The sequence below is a fragment of the Cuculus canorus genome, chromosome 2 (genome assembly GCF_017976375.1).
Source record: "Cuculus canorus isolate bCucCan1 chromosome 2, bCucCan1.pri, whole genome shotgun sequence".
Lineage (NCBI taxonomy): Eukaryota > Metazoa > Chordata > Aves > Cuculiformes > Cuculidae > Cuculus > Cuculus canorus.
This window is the reverse complement of record NC_071402.1, coordinates 105,660,939-105,677,604: the sequence shown is the minus strand read 5'-3', so window position 1 is coordinate 105,677,604 and position 16,666 is coordinate 105,660,939. Positions and strand designations below refer to the sequence as shown.

The following is a 16,666-nucleotide window of genomic DNA, read 5'->3' as shown; positions in this document are numbered from 1 at the left end:
GCCAGGAATACAGCAGGAAAGATATCTTCCATTTTTAGCCATTATTAGACTGATTTGCAAAACCCAACAGTTAATCTACAGCTATCCAAAATCTACAGGTCCAAACTCCTCCCACACCTTTACAAGCAATTTTCTTTCTTAGTGCAAAGGGAGTTTTGCATTAGTAGGGACTACTAATCAACCCTCTGACACTGAACAATGAAAGGGCCAGAGCTGGGATTAAATGCTCTCTGGAGAGGCAGAGAATATGTAAAATTGTCAAGTGAGGTAATCTCTGGGGAGAATTAAGCAAACTACTCTAGTTTTGCAAATATACAAGCTGTACATTCACAACTTTGAAATGAATTCATGGGAGGATACATTCTTAGCTTGATGTTTTGTCCCCAGCTATTAACGAAGTTTGTGGAGGTGGGAGGAGCCCTTTGTGAGGAGCAAGTTTATTTGTAAAAGAAGAGAAGAAAAAAAAATACTCTTTGCCATTAATTTCAACAGAGCTACTTCTTTCTCTTTTGTAATAACTAATTAGCTAACTAGTGTAAGAGATTTCCATGGCCAAATGCAAAGCACCCGCAAGGCCTGCCAGGCTAATCAAGACAATTTCCAAAACATCAAAAACAGGAACTTCCTATAATAAATAACTTAGCACATTTACATCTCAAATTAGAACATCTGGAAGAAAAGGACTATGTCTGATGCCAAAACAGGCCTTATTGTACCCTACCACTTTCCACCACCACCATCCCCCCCTTGTTCGTTTTCTTTAGCCTTTCCTTAGAAAAAACACTGATCCAGGTGCAAATGCTCAATTCACAAGGAATGCAGTGAACATAAAATTACTGTAGGTTTGGCTGCTAGTAAATCCCTGCTGTTACTCACCATTGGAAGTTGTGCTGGAGGCAACAGCCTTCTCACTGACATCTGTTCGACTGGAGCATTTCACGATGGAATTCTCCACTTTTTTCTTCTCCGTCGTGGTAGAGCTATGGGACTGCGCCTCCATGATGACTTCTCATTACTTCAGCTCTCCTTATACTAATACCTGAAGGAAACAAGAGAGTCATAAACTTTAAATACTATGCAAAAGCTTAGCCCAAAATATCACACACTTCTCACCTGAAGAAGAGCCTGCAGCACAACTGAATTACCAGTCCACAGGCCATTTCTGGATGTCCAGCAAATCATGTTTGCATGCATGAATTCCTGAGGAATTTAGGGAAACACTAACACCAAAAAAGTGTGTGTTTACCTTTAAGGACAATCAGTACCACGAACCACTATGCTGCTTGATGGGTAGTCCATTTTTTTCAAGCCCACAGGGTTTTAATGTACCCCAGAGAAAAAAAGATAGCCATTTTCTCTTATGTCCAAAGCACTTTGGAATAACGGAAAAGAAATCAAGACAGACCTTCATGCTGACTACAGAAGCCAAATATTTAAATTTCAACCTTCACACTATCCGAACACACTGCAGCAAGAATCATCCTATCTATCTCTACGCCTTGTCCTACTCATGTAAACACATCTCACTTTGTTTGTTCAGAAATCTAACTCAAACAAAAGTGCATTGGAGTAATATCCTGAAAGACAAATAGAAAGGCAAATATTATTGCTAGTGGCAGATAATGAGATCACTTTCTTTTGCATGAAAACACTCAAAATGGAAAACTGTGCAGAGGTGTATGTCTGGTTATTCTGCCTTTCCTGGGTGTTTTCAGTGTCATCTCCAGTGATACATTCACTTTATACCACACAGATCACTTCTCCTTATTCTCAAAGTTTCACCATTCCTGACACAAACCCAAGAAACCCACAAGCTTTTGAAAGGGTAACACTGCTTGTGCAGCAGTGTATCTACTCCAGGCCCCAAGACTACTGGGATTTTGGGTTGTGAAGAACAGAAGCCCTTCTGAGTGCTGGTCTGCAGCTTAACTTGATGCATGCCTGTCTGTCCAAGTAAGCTTTACGCTAATCAATATTCAGCACACTTTATGCTTAGAACTGAAACACTTCGGTACTGCAGTAGCTTGAACACAACTCTACGCAACAACAACAAAAAATAATAATAAAGAGAGTGTTTTCAGCCTGGAGCACCACTGCAGTCATTAGGTAAAGGGGTCTGAAACGGAAGGAAGTCGCACCATTCTAGAACAATATTTAAACAAAATAAAAAAACAAAGGCTTCAAAACAAGCCACAGAGTAAACTATAATGAAGTGTAATTACATTAGCAACCTGTTTCCCCAATTCTGACAGTCAAAAAACAGAACAAAAAAAAACCCCACAAACCCGAAAAAGGCTACAAAGCCAATTCATCACAAACACAGCTGTCTAGTAAACCTTCCCCTTCCCACCTCCCTGGTAGGAGTTCTTTTTAATAGCACAGTAAAACACTCCAAAGCCTCATTGTTATACAGTAGGGATCAAAGAAGAGCCCAATCACTAAATGAATCGTTATTTAGCTCGGCAGCACAGCCAGAGAATGGGACTAGGTATCACAGACTCTCTGCCACTGACCTACTGGTCTGACTTTCAGCAAGGTATTTTTCTTCCCTTGAGTTTCTTTCTCGCTAAAAACAGGAACAACAAAGCTCTGACTGCCATGCTGCCATGGCAGAGTACTTCTAAGAGTACTTTCAAGATCTACCTGCGAAAGTGCTATAAATATTACTGTGATCTCTGAAATGACTTCCTGCCATAACACAAAGGGGCATGTCAAGTGTCTTCAAATGAGAAGCTTGAGAGATCTAATAATACTCAACTTGCAACAGCCCTCACTTGTACCCAGCAATGCACAAATATCCTTGAGGATAAGTATTGTACAAGCTTTGCAAACGCACCTTTCCAAATGTCTCATCTGCTTTCTCCTCATTTGCTTGTGCACACCTCATGTAAGAGCATCCAGAGCTTATATATCAGGCTTTTCAGTCCCTTGTGTTGGCAGCTGGCACTACTGCCAAGCTTTCACCCCACACCAGGCAGAACATGCTTGTTTTCTCTGGACAGACCCAGCCACACAAATACCAAAATCTGCCTCTGCCCAGCCTCCAACTACTGCATGAGCAAGTCCTTCAATGTATCCTCCTTTGTGTTATTTAATATTCTTTAAAAAGAGTAATTTTTTCTGATATCTCTGAAGGAATTTAAAAGCCAACATTTTCAGTTGTGGTTATTTTTCTTCTCCTTTGCCTTTTAAGGACCAAGTCTGCTATTTAAGAGGCACCTTCATTTATATCAAAGAGTTTGACTATGTGAGATGTTGGAGGGAGAAGCTACAGAATATTTCCCCCATTTCCTTATGTCCTCAGTTCACAAGCCTGTTTCTTTCGGCTAAAAGTCATGAAAGGAAACAATTATGCCTCCTACTCAACTAGAAAGGAAGAAGCCACATGCCTTGCCCCCACTGCAGAAGGCCAGCAGAGTGGCATGAAACATTCGGGCAAAGGTCACAAAAATGATGACAGGTATCTACAGCAGTTCCACTGCCTCCTGCCACACAGATGTCTGTGTGGATATAAGCAATAGGAGCCCCTGAGATATAAGGAGTCCCTAAGTGTCCACCTCCTTCCCTTCTCCACCATGGCACAACAGTGTCCCCATTACAATCTGATCCTATCACTTCTCAGAAAAGGAAGAAGACAAAGGTACTGTAAGGAGTCTACACAGCTTTAACCTCCTAAAAAAAGTATCTTTAGCTCATCTGCAATTCAAGAGCAACATGTGGTTGCTCAGATTGTTATCCCTCCATTCTCTTGGCCATTTTTTTTCTTTCCCCAACAGCCTACAAATGACATTTTTCTGGTACTTTGGGGTTGTTCGGGGAAGACTAGGTGACCTAAGTCTATATTTTCCACCACTCTGTATGACTTTCCTGTTTTCACACTACCCAGTGCGGACAATGGTACAGAACAGAGGCCCAAAGTAGCAGTTTAAAGTGAATTTTCAGTCAGAAGATTGCAGAATTGATCATGAACAAATATAAACATCTGCTCTTGGTACTTTCTCTGGTTTGTCTGCTTATTCTGGCATGTCAGCACAGAAAAGAGAACACCACAACAGTAAACTTTCTTACTCAGCACTACACTCTCCGCCACGAGCTCATGGCCCTGGCACTGCCGGCATTTCCTCCCGTGCCTTCCTTCCTCTGCTCCCAACCCACACATGTGTGGCAAGGGTGTCTGCAAGAATTCCAGCAGCTCCAGTTACACTCCATTGCCGTATCAACTACATGGTGGGATGCATGGCTAGAAGAGTAAGAAAAGTCAGGAGAGGTAGCAGGACTAATAATTAAAGGTATGTGTTTTGGTATGTTTTGCCAAGTATGCCTGACAGAGAAGCATCAACTGGAAATCAATATGGTGCCCCAAAACTTTTTTTTTTTTCCCATGAAGACCAACTTAAGCCCAAATTGAAAACACAAACCAGACACACGCATCTTCTAGAATCATTCTCCTTCATTTTGGCTGTGATTTTTATTTTCTCTCAGAGACTGTACTAAAATATGAGAACTGCAGCCTGTCAAAAAAAAATAAAAATGTGGAGGACAATGTGAAGATTTCTTTCCACAGGCTGCTAATCCCTATCAAAAAGCATTCTGAAAATCAGCCAGCCTGACGTCATCTTCACATTAAAATACGAAGTGATTCATATTACAGCATACACGGCCCTCATCAGTCTGTGGGTCAGTGACTTCCCTGTTCCTGCCCCCAGGCCCGAGGTAATACATATCTATTCTGCAGCAAGGAGATCTGCTTTCAAAAAAACAGAAAGCTGGTTTCTGTTGGCTATCCAGCATCACCATGTGCATATGAATGGCAAGAAAATGCTATAACAGTATATGGGCAAAAGCCTGAACTTTCATAGGTAAATAGAGGGATAAACATTCCTTCCTGAAAGCAAACATTCATGCCTTTTTCCCATTCAACCATGCTTGAACCTTTTGTAATTTCCCTAAAGCCTGAACCCACTGCACAATTAATTCCAGATCCCCATTTTAAACCTAATCCCTCTCAAAACAGCAACCTGCCTGCAGGTGTGTCTCTTCTTTTTAAATCATAAATGCAAACTATCCCAACTGCATGTTAAATTGGAGGAATTTTAGGAGCAAGCTAATGGAATGAAGGAGTTAATAGAGGAAAACTGTTGCTTTTAAAAGGAGTGTCAACAAATGGCAGTATGTTGGAAAAGTATTTCGAACAAAAAAATTCTTTCAAGCAATTTGAAATGATATCATTTCCGGTCCTTATGAATGCTGGTCATAAACTGTGCCTCACAGTAGTAAAAATAATCATATTAATATACTGGAGAGAAAAAAAATCTTTTTGTTCATTTACTCACAGTGCCAACTAACCAAAACCAGTGGAGCAGTCCTCTGCCTGGAAGAGCAGGAAGCGTGACCCTTTCTGAATACACACTTGGATTTTCCAAGAAATCTTCAGCTCTGTGTTCCTTTTCCTCTCTGAACTACTTTTTAAATCATTGCATTTATGTCAGATAAGTTAAAGACCAGATCATGCGAATTTTTATTCATAGGAAGAGGCTTACTGACTTCAACAAGACTACTTGCTTCAGTGTAAGTGCCCAGGCAGGAATCAGCACTTAGAATTCTCAGTTTGCATGTTAGACTGGTTTGTATTTGTTGCGAACTTAAAGCTTCCTGCGTCTTTATTTTTTATATTTTTTTGAGAGGGTTATCTTTTAACTTGTTGGCTTTAAAAAAAAATCCTTTCTCTGTTTTATTTGACGCTGCTGTAGTTGTATTCAATTCATTATCAAGTGGTTTGCATCCACTGAGAAGAGCTGTCTGAAATAGCAGTGTCACAGCATTCATCATCATTACATCAGCAGCAGGGAAGTTCATACTGATTGCTATCAGCAACCAGAGTGCCCCAATCAGCCTGCAAGCAAACATAGCATGTTTAATTTTTCAGAAATGACTCTGGGTAGTTAGGGTGTTCATAGGTACTACTTTGATCCACACTACTGGAAGCAGTCTTTGGGGATAAAATACATCTTGAACAGCACAACTGTATAAAAGTGAAAAACACAAGGGGAGGCATGAAGAACAATCAGGAAATTACAGTCTCTCTCAACCAGAAAGGACCCTTTATCAATTTTATCAAAACTGGTTACACTGTTACTTGGGATTATTCAAGGATGAAAAAAAAAAATCTGTCTTGTTCAGATACATTCAAATGCAAAATTTACATGAGACAATCTTATGCTGTTATGCGTGAGCTATTTCACACTGATTTATACAGGCTTGATTCAGGTACATTTAACTTCCAAAACCCACCTAGATTTCAGCATTGCTTTCCATCAAACCTGCTGGCAAAACTGCACTGACAAAGTTACCCCTGATGGTACTTGCTGAAAAATACACAAGTGCTAAGGCATTTTAAGAAATATCTTCCAGTTGTAGCATTAACCTCTTGGTACACACACCATTTTCATAATATCTATAGGAACTAATCTAAATTCTACACATTTTATTAAAATAGTTTTACCTTGTCTTAGCTTTTTGCAAGCTAAACTAAAATTCTACAACGCCCGTTAACTACTCCTGGTCAAAATTTGTTCAGATTGTTCCCTGTTGTCACATGCAGTCACAGTAAGACTAACACTGATCTAAATAGCACAAACGATAGTCTTATATCCACTATATATAAGACTCCAACAAGCCATTAATAAGATGGGGAATAAGGGTATTTTATACTTCACAATACTTCTCTCTGTTTCAATTAAATGCATTATGTATAGATGCACAAGTTGCTAACTGCATACTTCTCCTAAATCTGTCCTGAAATGAAAAGTAAAATTTGAAAGGAAGAAAGAAAAAAAAAGAAAAAAATCGAACAAAAAAATAAAACTCCCCAACAGAATCAGATAAGTGAATTCATAGCTTGAAATAAAAAAAAAACCCACAAGTTATAGGGCACCACATGTATTAATACAATCTTTCCAAATTCATTACTATCTGCTGTCTTTTCTTGTGTTACATTCCTTTGATTTCTTCCCCTCATAAAGACTGAAAAACAACTAGACCTAAAGCCTGGTTAATGATGATCTGATCTGTTCCTGATAGGTTAAATAGCTTGTGGCAACAAGAATGCAGGATCACAAACACAAAGGCAATCAGTTAGGCAACCAGTGCTATTAGCATCCTAGTGATTAAGATCCTAAGTGCGAAACTATTCTAAGGCACACACTGAACTACCGATCAAGTGTAATAATTGCTCGGCTCCAGAGGAATTATGTTTGCTTACACTTATCGGCTACAGATAAACTAGATTACTAAAAGTTCTGAAAATATTTAAAACACAAACATACAGCAGGATCAATAAGTGGCACTTTCTCCTGAAGCAGCACCTGAGTTGCTTTTTATACACATCACCCACTCACTCTTACAAGTAGATTATCTCTACTTTTTGTTACAAGATTCAGAAAGCTTTTAAGTATAACCCCAATTAAATGTTTTTACTATTACTTCAACAGATTAAACTCTGTATCTAAATAAAACAGCTTTCTGCCAGGGAAGGAGCGATTCATAGATTCTTACCCAGCAAAAAGAATTTAATAGATAAAAACATTGAAGGATTTGGGTCAAACTGTTCATATCCAACCAGTCCATCTCTCATACAAGTTGCTAACTGGGGACAAGACAAAGCTGAAGGAAACAGAGACAGAAACTACATCTTAGCCATCTTAGTGGCTTTAAATTTCAGATCTGATGTGTTCTTGCGGGTAAAAATTCATAATACATTCATTATCAAAGATTCTTTAGAGTAAATAACTAAACTTTAAAGTGAAGAGAAAAAAAAACAACAAAAAAAGCCAACCCCACCACCATAAACAAACAAACAAACCAGGTCATTAACTCTGCACCTAAGCAGTTGCTATTTTAATCACATGGTCTAGAGTTTCTTTATTCCTTATTCACACTGTCTTACAAAACTATCTAAATACAGACAACGGAAAGAACAGAGGTTATTTCTTAAATAACAGAAAGCACCACATATTTTTCAAGTTTCCAAACCTGTAAATATATTTCTGGGGTGGGGGTTAGGGGGGTGGTGTGTGTTTTAAAAATGGTAATGCACTTACCCTTAAGACATCAGAAATCCTGCCAATTAAACTGGTCAATATAGCTAGGAAACTCAGAGTGGGCTGTGTTACTGCTTGTTTTGCAGTCCTACATGTCCTTGTGCTTCAAACTCTGCAGCAGGAAAAACTCTAATAATTATGTCAAAGTAAGATTAGCTGTAAAAGAATTAGCACAGGGCTGGGGCGAAGGGGGGGCGGAAATCTCCTGTGGACTTCACTGTTTGCAGCAATAGGTTAAAATGAGCGGTGACACTTCAGACTTCCCTACCAAGTCTACACTCAGTTTTTGCCCCATCTCTCTTCAGGAATTCAGCAGCACTAAATCCAAAACAAATGTAAATAACAGTACAGTGACTTCCTTCTGTAAAACATTTGTGTTGTGAAACCTGAATTAGAGCATTCATATGCTCCAGACTTCAAAGGTCAGGAATACACGGAGAGGACAGCCAGCAAGACTTGCTGTGTTGATAACATACCCTATGACTTCCTCTGCTGATACTGTTATTAGCACAAGGAACACTTGTGGTGAAGATATAGGACACTTCCTTCTTTCTCTTCCTACCATTTTGTCAGCAAACAGCTTAGTAAAGCCAAGTACAAACATCTGTAATGGGTGTGCTTTGCACCATGATTTATTTAGTCCATCAAATAAGAAGTCACTACAGCCACCACAGAAAAATGCAGAAATATTCTAATACAGAGCACCAGAGCTAAACGTGAATTCCGATGGCATGACCACTTTCGTCACACTTTTTGCCTTATCTCATCAATCTCAACAGATGAAAGTTTCCTTAGCATCAGACCTAGATCTATATATCAATGTCAATCTACGCAGGAACTGAGCTCAGGGAAGAACATTTTTAATATACATCTATCGCAAAGACGTGCCTTCTGTTTCCAACCCATGATATGCAAATGAAAGCAGAAAAGACTGTATTCCATATTTTACAATTAGCATTTTAAAACAAGATTAAAGGAATCAAGTAGAATGTTTTTAGAAGTGACATGTTTTGATCACCAGTCCCATTCCTGGAAGCCTGTTTATCACCTCACCGTACTCTCAGGATGCCTTCTTAAAAGATGCCTTCATCCAGAGTTTCACATTCTAACCCAACACAGATGTTTTAACATGTAAAAGAGTAAGAAAAGCTCCATATAGCCAGGAAGAACTTCAAGTGTGACAAGTACTATATAAAACTTTATCTTCAGCTTTTACAGTTTACTTTAGGTTTTACACCTGTCTCATAGTAGCAGTAAAACTGCATCATGATTCCTTCACGTTTTTGTAACTTCACAACACACAACTCTGAACTGCTGCAGTATAAATTACTTTGCCATCCACTATCCCAGTTCAAACAGCGCAATCATAGAATTACACAGCTGTCTTATTTTCCCAGAAAAAACGTCCATAGTGAATTGAAGAGCCAAGCAAAACCGCACCAAACCACATGTCCTGTTAGTTAAGAATTGGTAGTGCTAGGATTTCATTTTAATATACGCGGTTCAGAACAGCAGACATTGTACTGAAGTGACACTAACTTGATCTGTGTTCCTGACTATTCAGTTTCAGGTATTCATACATCGTATCTAATGAAGGCTTCATTCTCTCAGCAGCTGGATGAAGTATTCTTTACACGCAGTTGATTTTCTCAACACTACCAGATTTGTATGTAAAGAAAATAGAGTATCATATGAAACAGAAAACTTAGTTGGGGGAGGTTCAACTCCAAGCCACTAAAAGGTTATTTGGGTACTTTAGCCCTGACCTAAATATCAGATATCCAAAAAATACAACAGTATTTTGAGCATCATTTAAAAAAAGGAAAAAAAAAAAAAAAAAGGATTACTTGTCTTGGTAATTGGTGCAAAAAATGTTAGAGTGGAAACTTCAGGTAAGAAAATTATTCAATCAGATCTCTTGGTAGTGGATTCTGATATTATCAGTTCTGACACCCAGCAACTACTCTGAGACAAAATGCATTCTATCCCAATTAGTTCCCTCCTTGTTGTAATCTAAATAATCTCACAGGCATTTTTAAGATCAATGTATTGTCTTGTTTTCTTCTTAAAAAGAGATAGAAACCAGCTCTTCAGATCAGCAGCCAATTTAATACACCTTCAAGGTAATGCAGGTACAATTTATATGTACAGCAGAGACCACAACAAAACCACAGCGTGATGCCAGCACAGTCTTTAAGAAAGTTTCCCCCTAAATCTCTGCAGAAAGCAGCCTTAAAAGAAAGCAGGGATTAGAGTGAGCTGGAAGGTAGGGAGGGGACTTACCTCAAACCCAGCCAAGCGGAAATCAGAGCGGTAAGGCTACAAGTCGACAGAGTACACTTTTAGACCCATAATGGTGTGAAGAAGTGCTGGGCAGCATTGCCTGAAGGCAGCACTAATACACTGATGACTAATGACTGGGCCATGCAGACAATGAATTTGGGGGTTGAAAACTAACAGAAACCGTGCAGTACCTTGACAAATGGGCTTTCAAAATTTCATTCATTGAATAACCTTTAAGCACAAAATTGGCTCAAGTTCTCTAGGGGATAACGTGACACATGTTGTCGGACAATAAGTATTTTCCTTTTTAATTAAATCTATTACACCAAATACATAAACATGATTGCAGTGAATAAAACATAAGAGTTAACTATTTCGCAGCGAGAAAAGACGACCAGACCCAGAATTTGAGGTGCAATTCCAATTCGTTCAGAAGGGTCAACAAATCCCAGGGTTAACTACCTGATTCACTGAAATTCACCCTTGGCAGAATACATTTTCCTTCTTTGACACTGAAAGGAGAAGGAGAACTTCAAAGGTATGTTTAATGAGCTGCTACAAATACAATTGGTTAAAAGAGGCTCAGAAATTATGTACTAAAAGCTGCATTGTGCTTAGAATTACAACCGAAAAAGTCTCGTTTTAAAGAGCCCGGTCAAAGTCAAGCCCCCATAAAACAAATCAAGCCCTGTGTAAACTTTGTAACCTTGTGTACTGACAAACACATAAAAACAACAGAATCCCTCTTTAATGGGACTTTTTTTTTTCTTTCCCCCCAGTACAACTCTACATCCAATTTGAAAATGGCGATTTTGGCTATTTTTACAGACAGAATTAAATATCTAAAGTGTCTCTAAATTAACAAGTACCACTTGCCACAGACAGCATCGCCTTTAGCAGCTCCTAAAAACTTCAGAAAAGGATCTTAAAACAGGAAGCCTAGTGAGCTCATAAAACTGTTGTTGGAGCCAGGAACACATAGCATATTTAATCTGCAAACTGTGAGAGTCTACAATGATTTCAGCAAGATCTGAGGCATGCCCTCAAGGTTTGCTGGGATCTGGGATTAGGGAGTTGATAAGAACCCTCTACTGCCCATGGACATGTTTTTCTTCTGCAGTTAAACACAAATGCATAGAGACGTTTGACTGCTGCTTGGCGTTACTGCTCAAGTTATATAAAAGCTTTGCAGCTCCTTTTGCTGTCAATATATCAAAGTTTAAAAAAAATCATCAAAGTGTGAAATTTCATTTAAAGTCTTTGCCAGTCTACAGCTCTATTTCACAGACCTATCAAATAAAAGTAAAGATGAAAAATGCACTGAAAGAACTTGAAAAGTTAGCAGCAGCACCCATGCCCTATTTTTGTTTATTCTGTCTCATTTTATTTGATTTTGAAGTATAACAAATCAATTCCCTTATAAAAATGACAAAGTCTAAAGGGAGGACGTCTATAAAACCTATGGTTAAAAGACAACTTGAAATCATTATTACAGCTGAACCTTTTGTTGAATGAAAAGCTTCCTCTGTAGCCATTTTAGCATTTTAATTGCCTCACTGCAAGTTGGCAGAAAATTTCTTGAATCTTCCAAAACAATCAGAGTGACTACAGAATATGAGTGCCAGAAAAACTAAAGCCTTCTTCAAAGTATTCTTTAGCTAGGGATTTACAACAATTGCATAAAGAAGAAAAGTCTGACTTTTAAGATAATCTACTATAGTCTAAAAGCATTAACATTCCATTACTAAGGTTTTCCTGAGGATTTCATGACTCATTGATTCACTTTTCCTTCAAGTCTGCTTTTTCTTGGTACACTACTGTCTCCATATAGTGCATGCAACACTGATCATTAAATTGCTTCCTTCCATAACTCCAAATAAATCCTGCTTTAATAACCATAAGATTCCTTATTTATCAGGCAAAGATGACCAACTTTTCACTAACACTCTGCAACACAAAAATATGCCATTCCTTCGCTTAATGCACAGGGTGAAATTCAAACATGCTACAGAGTGCAGGTAATGGAATAGCTGTCCCAGAAAGGAGGCAGGAAGTGTAACTGAAACTTTTATGGGTCAGTATCAAATGCACACATTTATCTTGTTAAAAAAATTAAGTAAGCTGCAAGATGAACAAATTATAATGATATCTCAAAGCTTTAGTATTTTGCTTTCTCCAGCACTGACTCCGAAGTAAACAGAAATTATTTGTAACCATTACTGCTTTAATTTCTTAGATAGAAAATCGTTTTGTGTTTGAAAATGCACAATGTATCTTTTGCAACTTTAGGTTACTTATAGCATAAACACTGTCTGGGCCACTGCACGCCTTCTCAAGCCAAAAACATTATTCCACTCAAGCAGGCAAATGCAGGTGATGTCTTTGTTTTGTAGTACTTCTGCAGAAATGCTTTGGAAAGGGGCATGTCCTGCTGAAAACCATGTGCAATTATTGGAATGCAAAAGTGCATTCATTTAGGCACCTTAAGCCATAGTTTTACTTCCACTGGTGCTTAAAAGAATATATATTCACCGAGGGATTCCTGTTCTTACTCATTCTTCTTACTCATTCAAAATCACATAATCCTGCTTTTAAAGAAATAATCCTCCCCTTTAAAACAGCCTTCTCTCATAGTTACTATTATTTATGTTTTCAGAATTGGGCTATACACCAAACTGAAAGTATTTAGTACTAGCAAGTTAAACCCAAACCTTCATTATATAAACAAACTCTCAGGAGGCTGCCTACAGTTTACATTGCTAAACTCATTCACCATTCCTTTTCATATATATTTCCTCAACTGTGCTGCGGACATGGCAGTTTTTACGTTTTAAGGTTACTTTACTTTTAAAACACTGCATTCGTCTTTCTTCAAAATAATCGTGACATATGTAATTAAGAAACTGTCAGATCGTTATTAATTTTTAATAAAGGACCTAAATGAAATAATTATAGGAATCAATCAGTGAGGCACCTTTCCAAATTACAATGCAATAGCACAAATATTCAAACTACTTAAGGCCAGTTCTGGCAGATTTCAATCCCTAATCTCGCTGAACACCACATCAAAAACAATTTTGCAACACGGAGAAACTTGGTGATTTCTCACTATTCCACTGACTTAAGTGGTTTTGAAACACATCCCCGCGTCACACACAGAAAGAGGGGCAGCCATGCCCTCTTAAAAAATGTTTGTTGATTTAAATCAGCCAAGTATCTCCGGGCCTCTGAAAAATTTCGCTTCCAAGTTTGGTTTGTTGGGTTTTTTCCCCCCCGCAGCACGCACAAAAGAAATGAAGTCTGCACGCTGAAGCTTCAAAAACCACGTTTATTGAGCCTTGAAAATGAGGCGGGAAGCCTCAGAGAGGAGGATTTTTGCTGCGTGTTGCTACATAATATTCCTTTAGAGGAACGGCCTGGACAACGTGACACTGTGTATCAAACGGACAGCCACCCCTACCTTGGACTAAAAGGCTCTTTGAGATCCGTACAGTCCATCATTTCAAACTATAGTGGCAGCTGGAAAATGTGGAACAGCTGGCAAGGAGCTGGGAGAAAATGTTTTACATAAATATATCTACATACAAACTGGAGGAAGGCCACGGACTCCGCACCCACGGGACCGCATCAAAGCTGCGCACCAGAGGGGTTAAAAAGAAAATTGGGGGGGAGGAATGGGGGGGAGAATGGGTGGGGGCGGAATTTCCCTTTACCTTTTGACGTGGTGCGAGGGTTTGGACACCGGGCGGCAGAGCCAGAGGCGCAGGAGTTGTGCTAATGGCACAAGATACTCACTTTCAGGGATAAGGAGACTCTCGGGGTCTCGGACCCTGCCCGGCTGCGCGGTGCGCGCTCGGGGCGGCGCAGAGGGGCTCCCCCCGGCGCCGCACACGCCTCCCAAACAAAAAGGCGATCGCACCCCCAAATTCCCTCACATCCCCCCGCGACTCCTACACGCGGCCGGGACGCAACTTTTCCTTCTGGAAGCCGCCGGCGGGGAAAACAACGTCGTGTGTCGTCCCCCCCCGCCCCTTTCCCCCCGCCAGATGTGACAGCGCCTTCTCCTCCGCACAAGTTTGCGGCCGGCAAAGCGAGTTTGTGGGAAAGGAGAAAGGGGCGGCGTATGGCGGAGAGGGGGTAAAAAAGGCAGCTGCCGCTGGCTGATGGGCAGCTCCGCCGCGGGACGTGTCCCGGAGGAGCGAAGGATGCTCCCTCCTCTCACCCCTGCGCGGAGCGGGGGATGCTCCCTCCTCTCCCCGCTCCTCCCCAGCGTCGCCCTCGGAGGGGTTAGACGCCTCCCAAGTTAGGGAAGAGGGGGAAAAAGGGGGCCAGGAGCGGGGAAAAGAACGCTGGGAGAAAAGTGGCCCGTGGAAACAAAGAACTTCTCGGCCAAGTGGGTCCGTACGTACCTGCGGCTGCTGCCGAGCCCCCGCGCTGCCCATGGGCGAGAGCGGCCGGGGCCGCCGCGGCTCCTTCGCCCCCCGCCGGGCATGTCCCGGGACGGGGCACACGGCACAGGGACGGGGGTTGGGGGGATGGGGTGGGGGGGTGGTTTATCCCTGCCCGCCTCCCGCGGGGAGCAGCCCGCGCCTCTGGCTCCGTCTGCGTGTGTGTATGTGTGTGTGTGTGCGTGTGTGTGCGGATCCGACATCAGTTTCAGTGATCTTGTAATCTGATCCCTTCTGACTCACTCGCACTGACTGACATTTCTGATTTGGTTCAACAAAAAGAGCGAGAGGGGGAGGAGGAAAAAAAAAAAAGAAAAAGAAAGAAAGAAAGAAAGAAAGAAAGAAAGAAAGAAAGAAAGAAAGAAAGAAAGAAAGAAAGAAAGAAAGAAAGAAAGAAAGAAAGAAAAAGAGAGGAAAGAGAGAAAGGAAGACAGGAAGAAAGAGAAAGAGAGAGAAAGAGAGAGAGAAAGAGAGAGAAAGAGAAAGAAAGAAAGAAAGAAAGAAAGAAAGAAAGAAAGAAAGAAAGAAAGAAAGAAAGAGAGGAAAGAGAGAAAGGAAGACAGGAAGAAAGAGAAAGAGAGGAAAGAGAGAAAGGAAGACAGGAAGAAAGAGAAAGAGAGAGAGAGAAAGAGAGAGAGAAAGAGAGAGAAAGAGAAAGAGAAAGAAAGAAAGAGAGAGAGAGAAAAAGAGAGAGAAGGAAAGAGAGAAAGCAAAGAAGGAAGGAAGGAAAGAAGGAAAGAAAGAAAGAAGGAAAGAAAGAAGGAAAGAAGGAAAGAAGGAAAGAAGGAAAGAAAGAAGGAAAGAAAGAAAGAAGGAAGGAAAGAAAGGAAGAAAGAAAGAAAGAAAGAAAGAAAGAAAGAAAGAAAGAAAGAAAGAAAGAAAGAAAGAAAGAAAGAAAGAAAGAAAGAAAGAAAGAAAGAAAGAAAGAAAAGAAAAGGAAGAAAGAAAGAAAAGAAAAAAGAAAAAAGCGAGAAAGAACGACTCCCCGACTCCGCCGCCCGGCAGCCCCCGCTTTCGGAAGGGCAGCGGGGACCCCTCCGTCCCGGCCCCCCAGCCCCGCCGCCCCGCATTGTTTTGGCTTCGGCGCAGGCACCGAAGAAGGGGAATGAAAACACCGCGCCGAGATACTCACGTGTCGGAAAAGTTGTCCCTTTCGCTTTCCTGCCTCTCGCCCGCTCCTCTCTCCCCGCCGCCGCCTCCCAAGTTTTACAGATGTTGCAGGGCTGCTCCCGCCGCCGCCCCCTCTCCCCGGCGCTGCCCTCTGGATCAGAGCAGGGGAAAGGCTCTTTAGGGATAACTCTTCATTCAAACGCCCTCCGCTAAACTTTCCCCCCTCCCTCCCTTTCCCCGCCGGCGGCGGAGGGGCTCCGCTCCGCTCGCCCCGCGTCCCTGGGGATGCTCCCGGCTGCGCCCCGGGGTGCGGGTCGGGCCGCGGCCTGGCGGGCTGCGACGCTCGCTCTCGGCATGACACCCCGCTCCCCCCTTCCCTCCTCCTCCTCCTCCTCCTCCTCCTCCGCCATCCCCCCGGCCCGGCCCGAAGGCGGCGACACCCCGCCCACAGCCCGCAGGCGGCGCGGGGCGGCGGGTCCCCTGCCTCCCTCTTCTCCTCCTGCATCCCTCGGCGCAGCGGCATCTGCAGACCCCGAAACCCTTCCTCTCGGGGCTTTTTGGAGGGAAAACGTGCGGTTACGGTGTGAGCCGCGGCTTCTGGGTTCTCGTTTGCTGAACTTGATCGACGGACTTCAAGGAAAGTTTCGCTCAAGCCGTGTGGCACTGAAAAACAGCGCTTTCGGGGGGGAAAAATGCGAGCACTTGGGCAAGGGGGAGAGTGACAGT

At 41.6% G+C, this 16,666-nt stretch overlaps 1 protein-coding gene across 3 annotated transcripts in view; it reads right to left on the bottom strand.

Annotated features, from left to right (window-relative positions):
* GLI3 (GLI family zinc finger 3) overlaps positions 1 to 16,204 on the bottom strand; it is a 211,403-nt gene extending 195,199 nt beyond the window's left edge. The window contains exons 1-2 of one of the 3 annotated variants that reach the window (XM_054059828.1): positions 15,963 to 16,204; positions 877 to 1,039 (exon numbers count right to left, since the gene is read on the bottom strand). In XM_054059828.1, coding sequence (XP_053915803.1) covers positions 877 to 1,000 — 124 coding nt within the window. In that variant the 5' untranslated portion in view covers positions 1,001 to 1,039; positions 15,963 to 16,204. Of the gene's footprint in view, positions 1 to 876; positions 1,040 to 14,791; positions 15,079 to 15,962 lie in introns of those variants that run through there. The other 2 variants (XM_054059825.1, XM_054059826.1) reach the window with 2 other exon arrangements.
* Between the last annotated feature and the right edge of the window lie 462 nt (positions 16,205 to 16,666).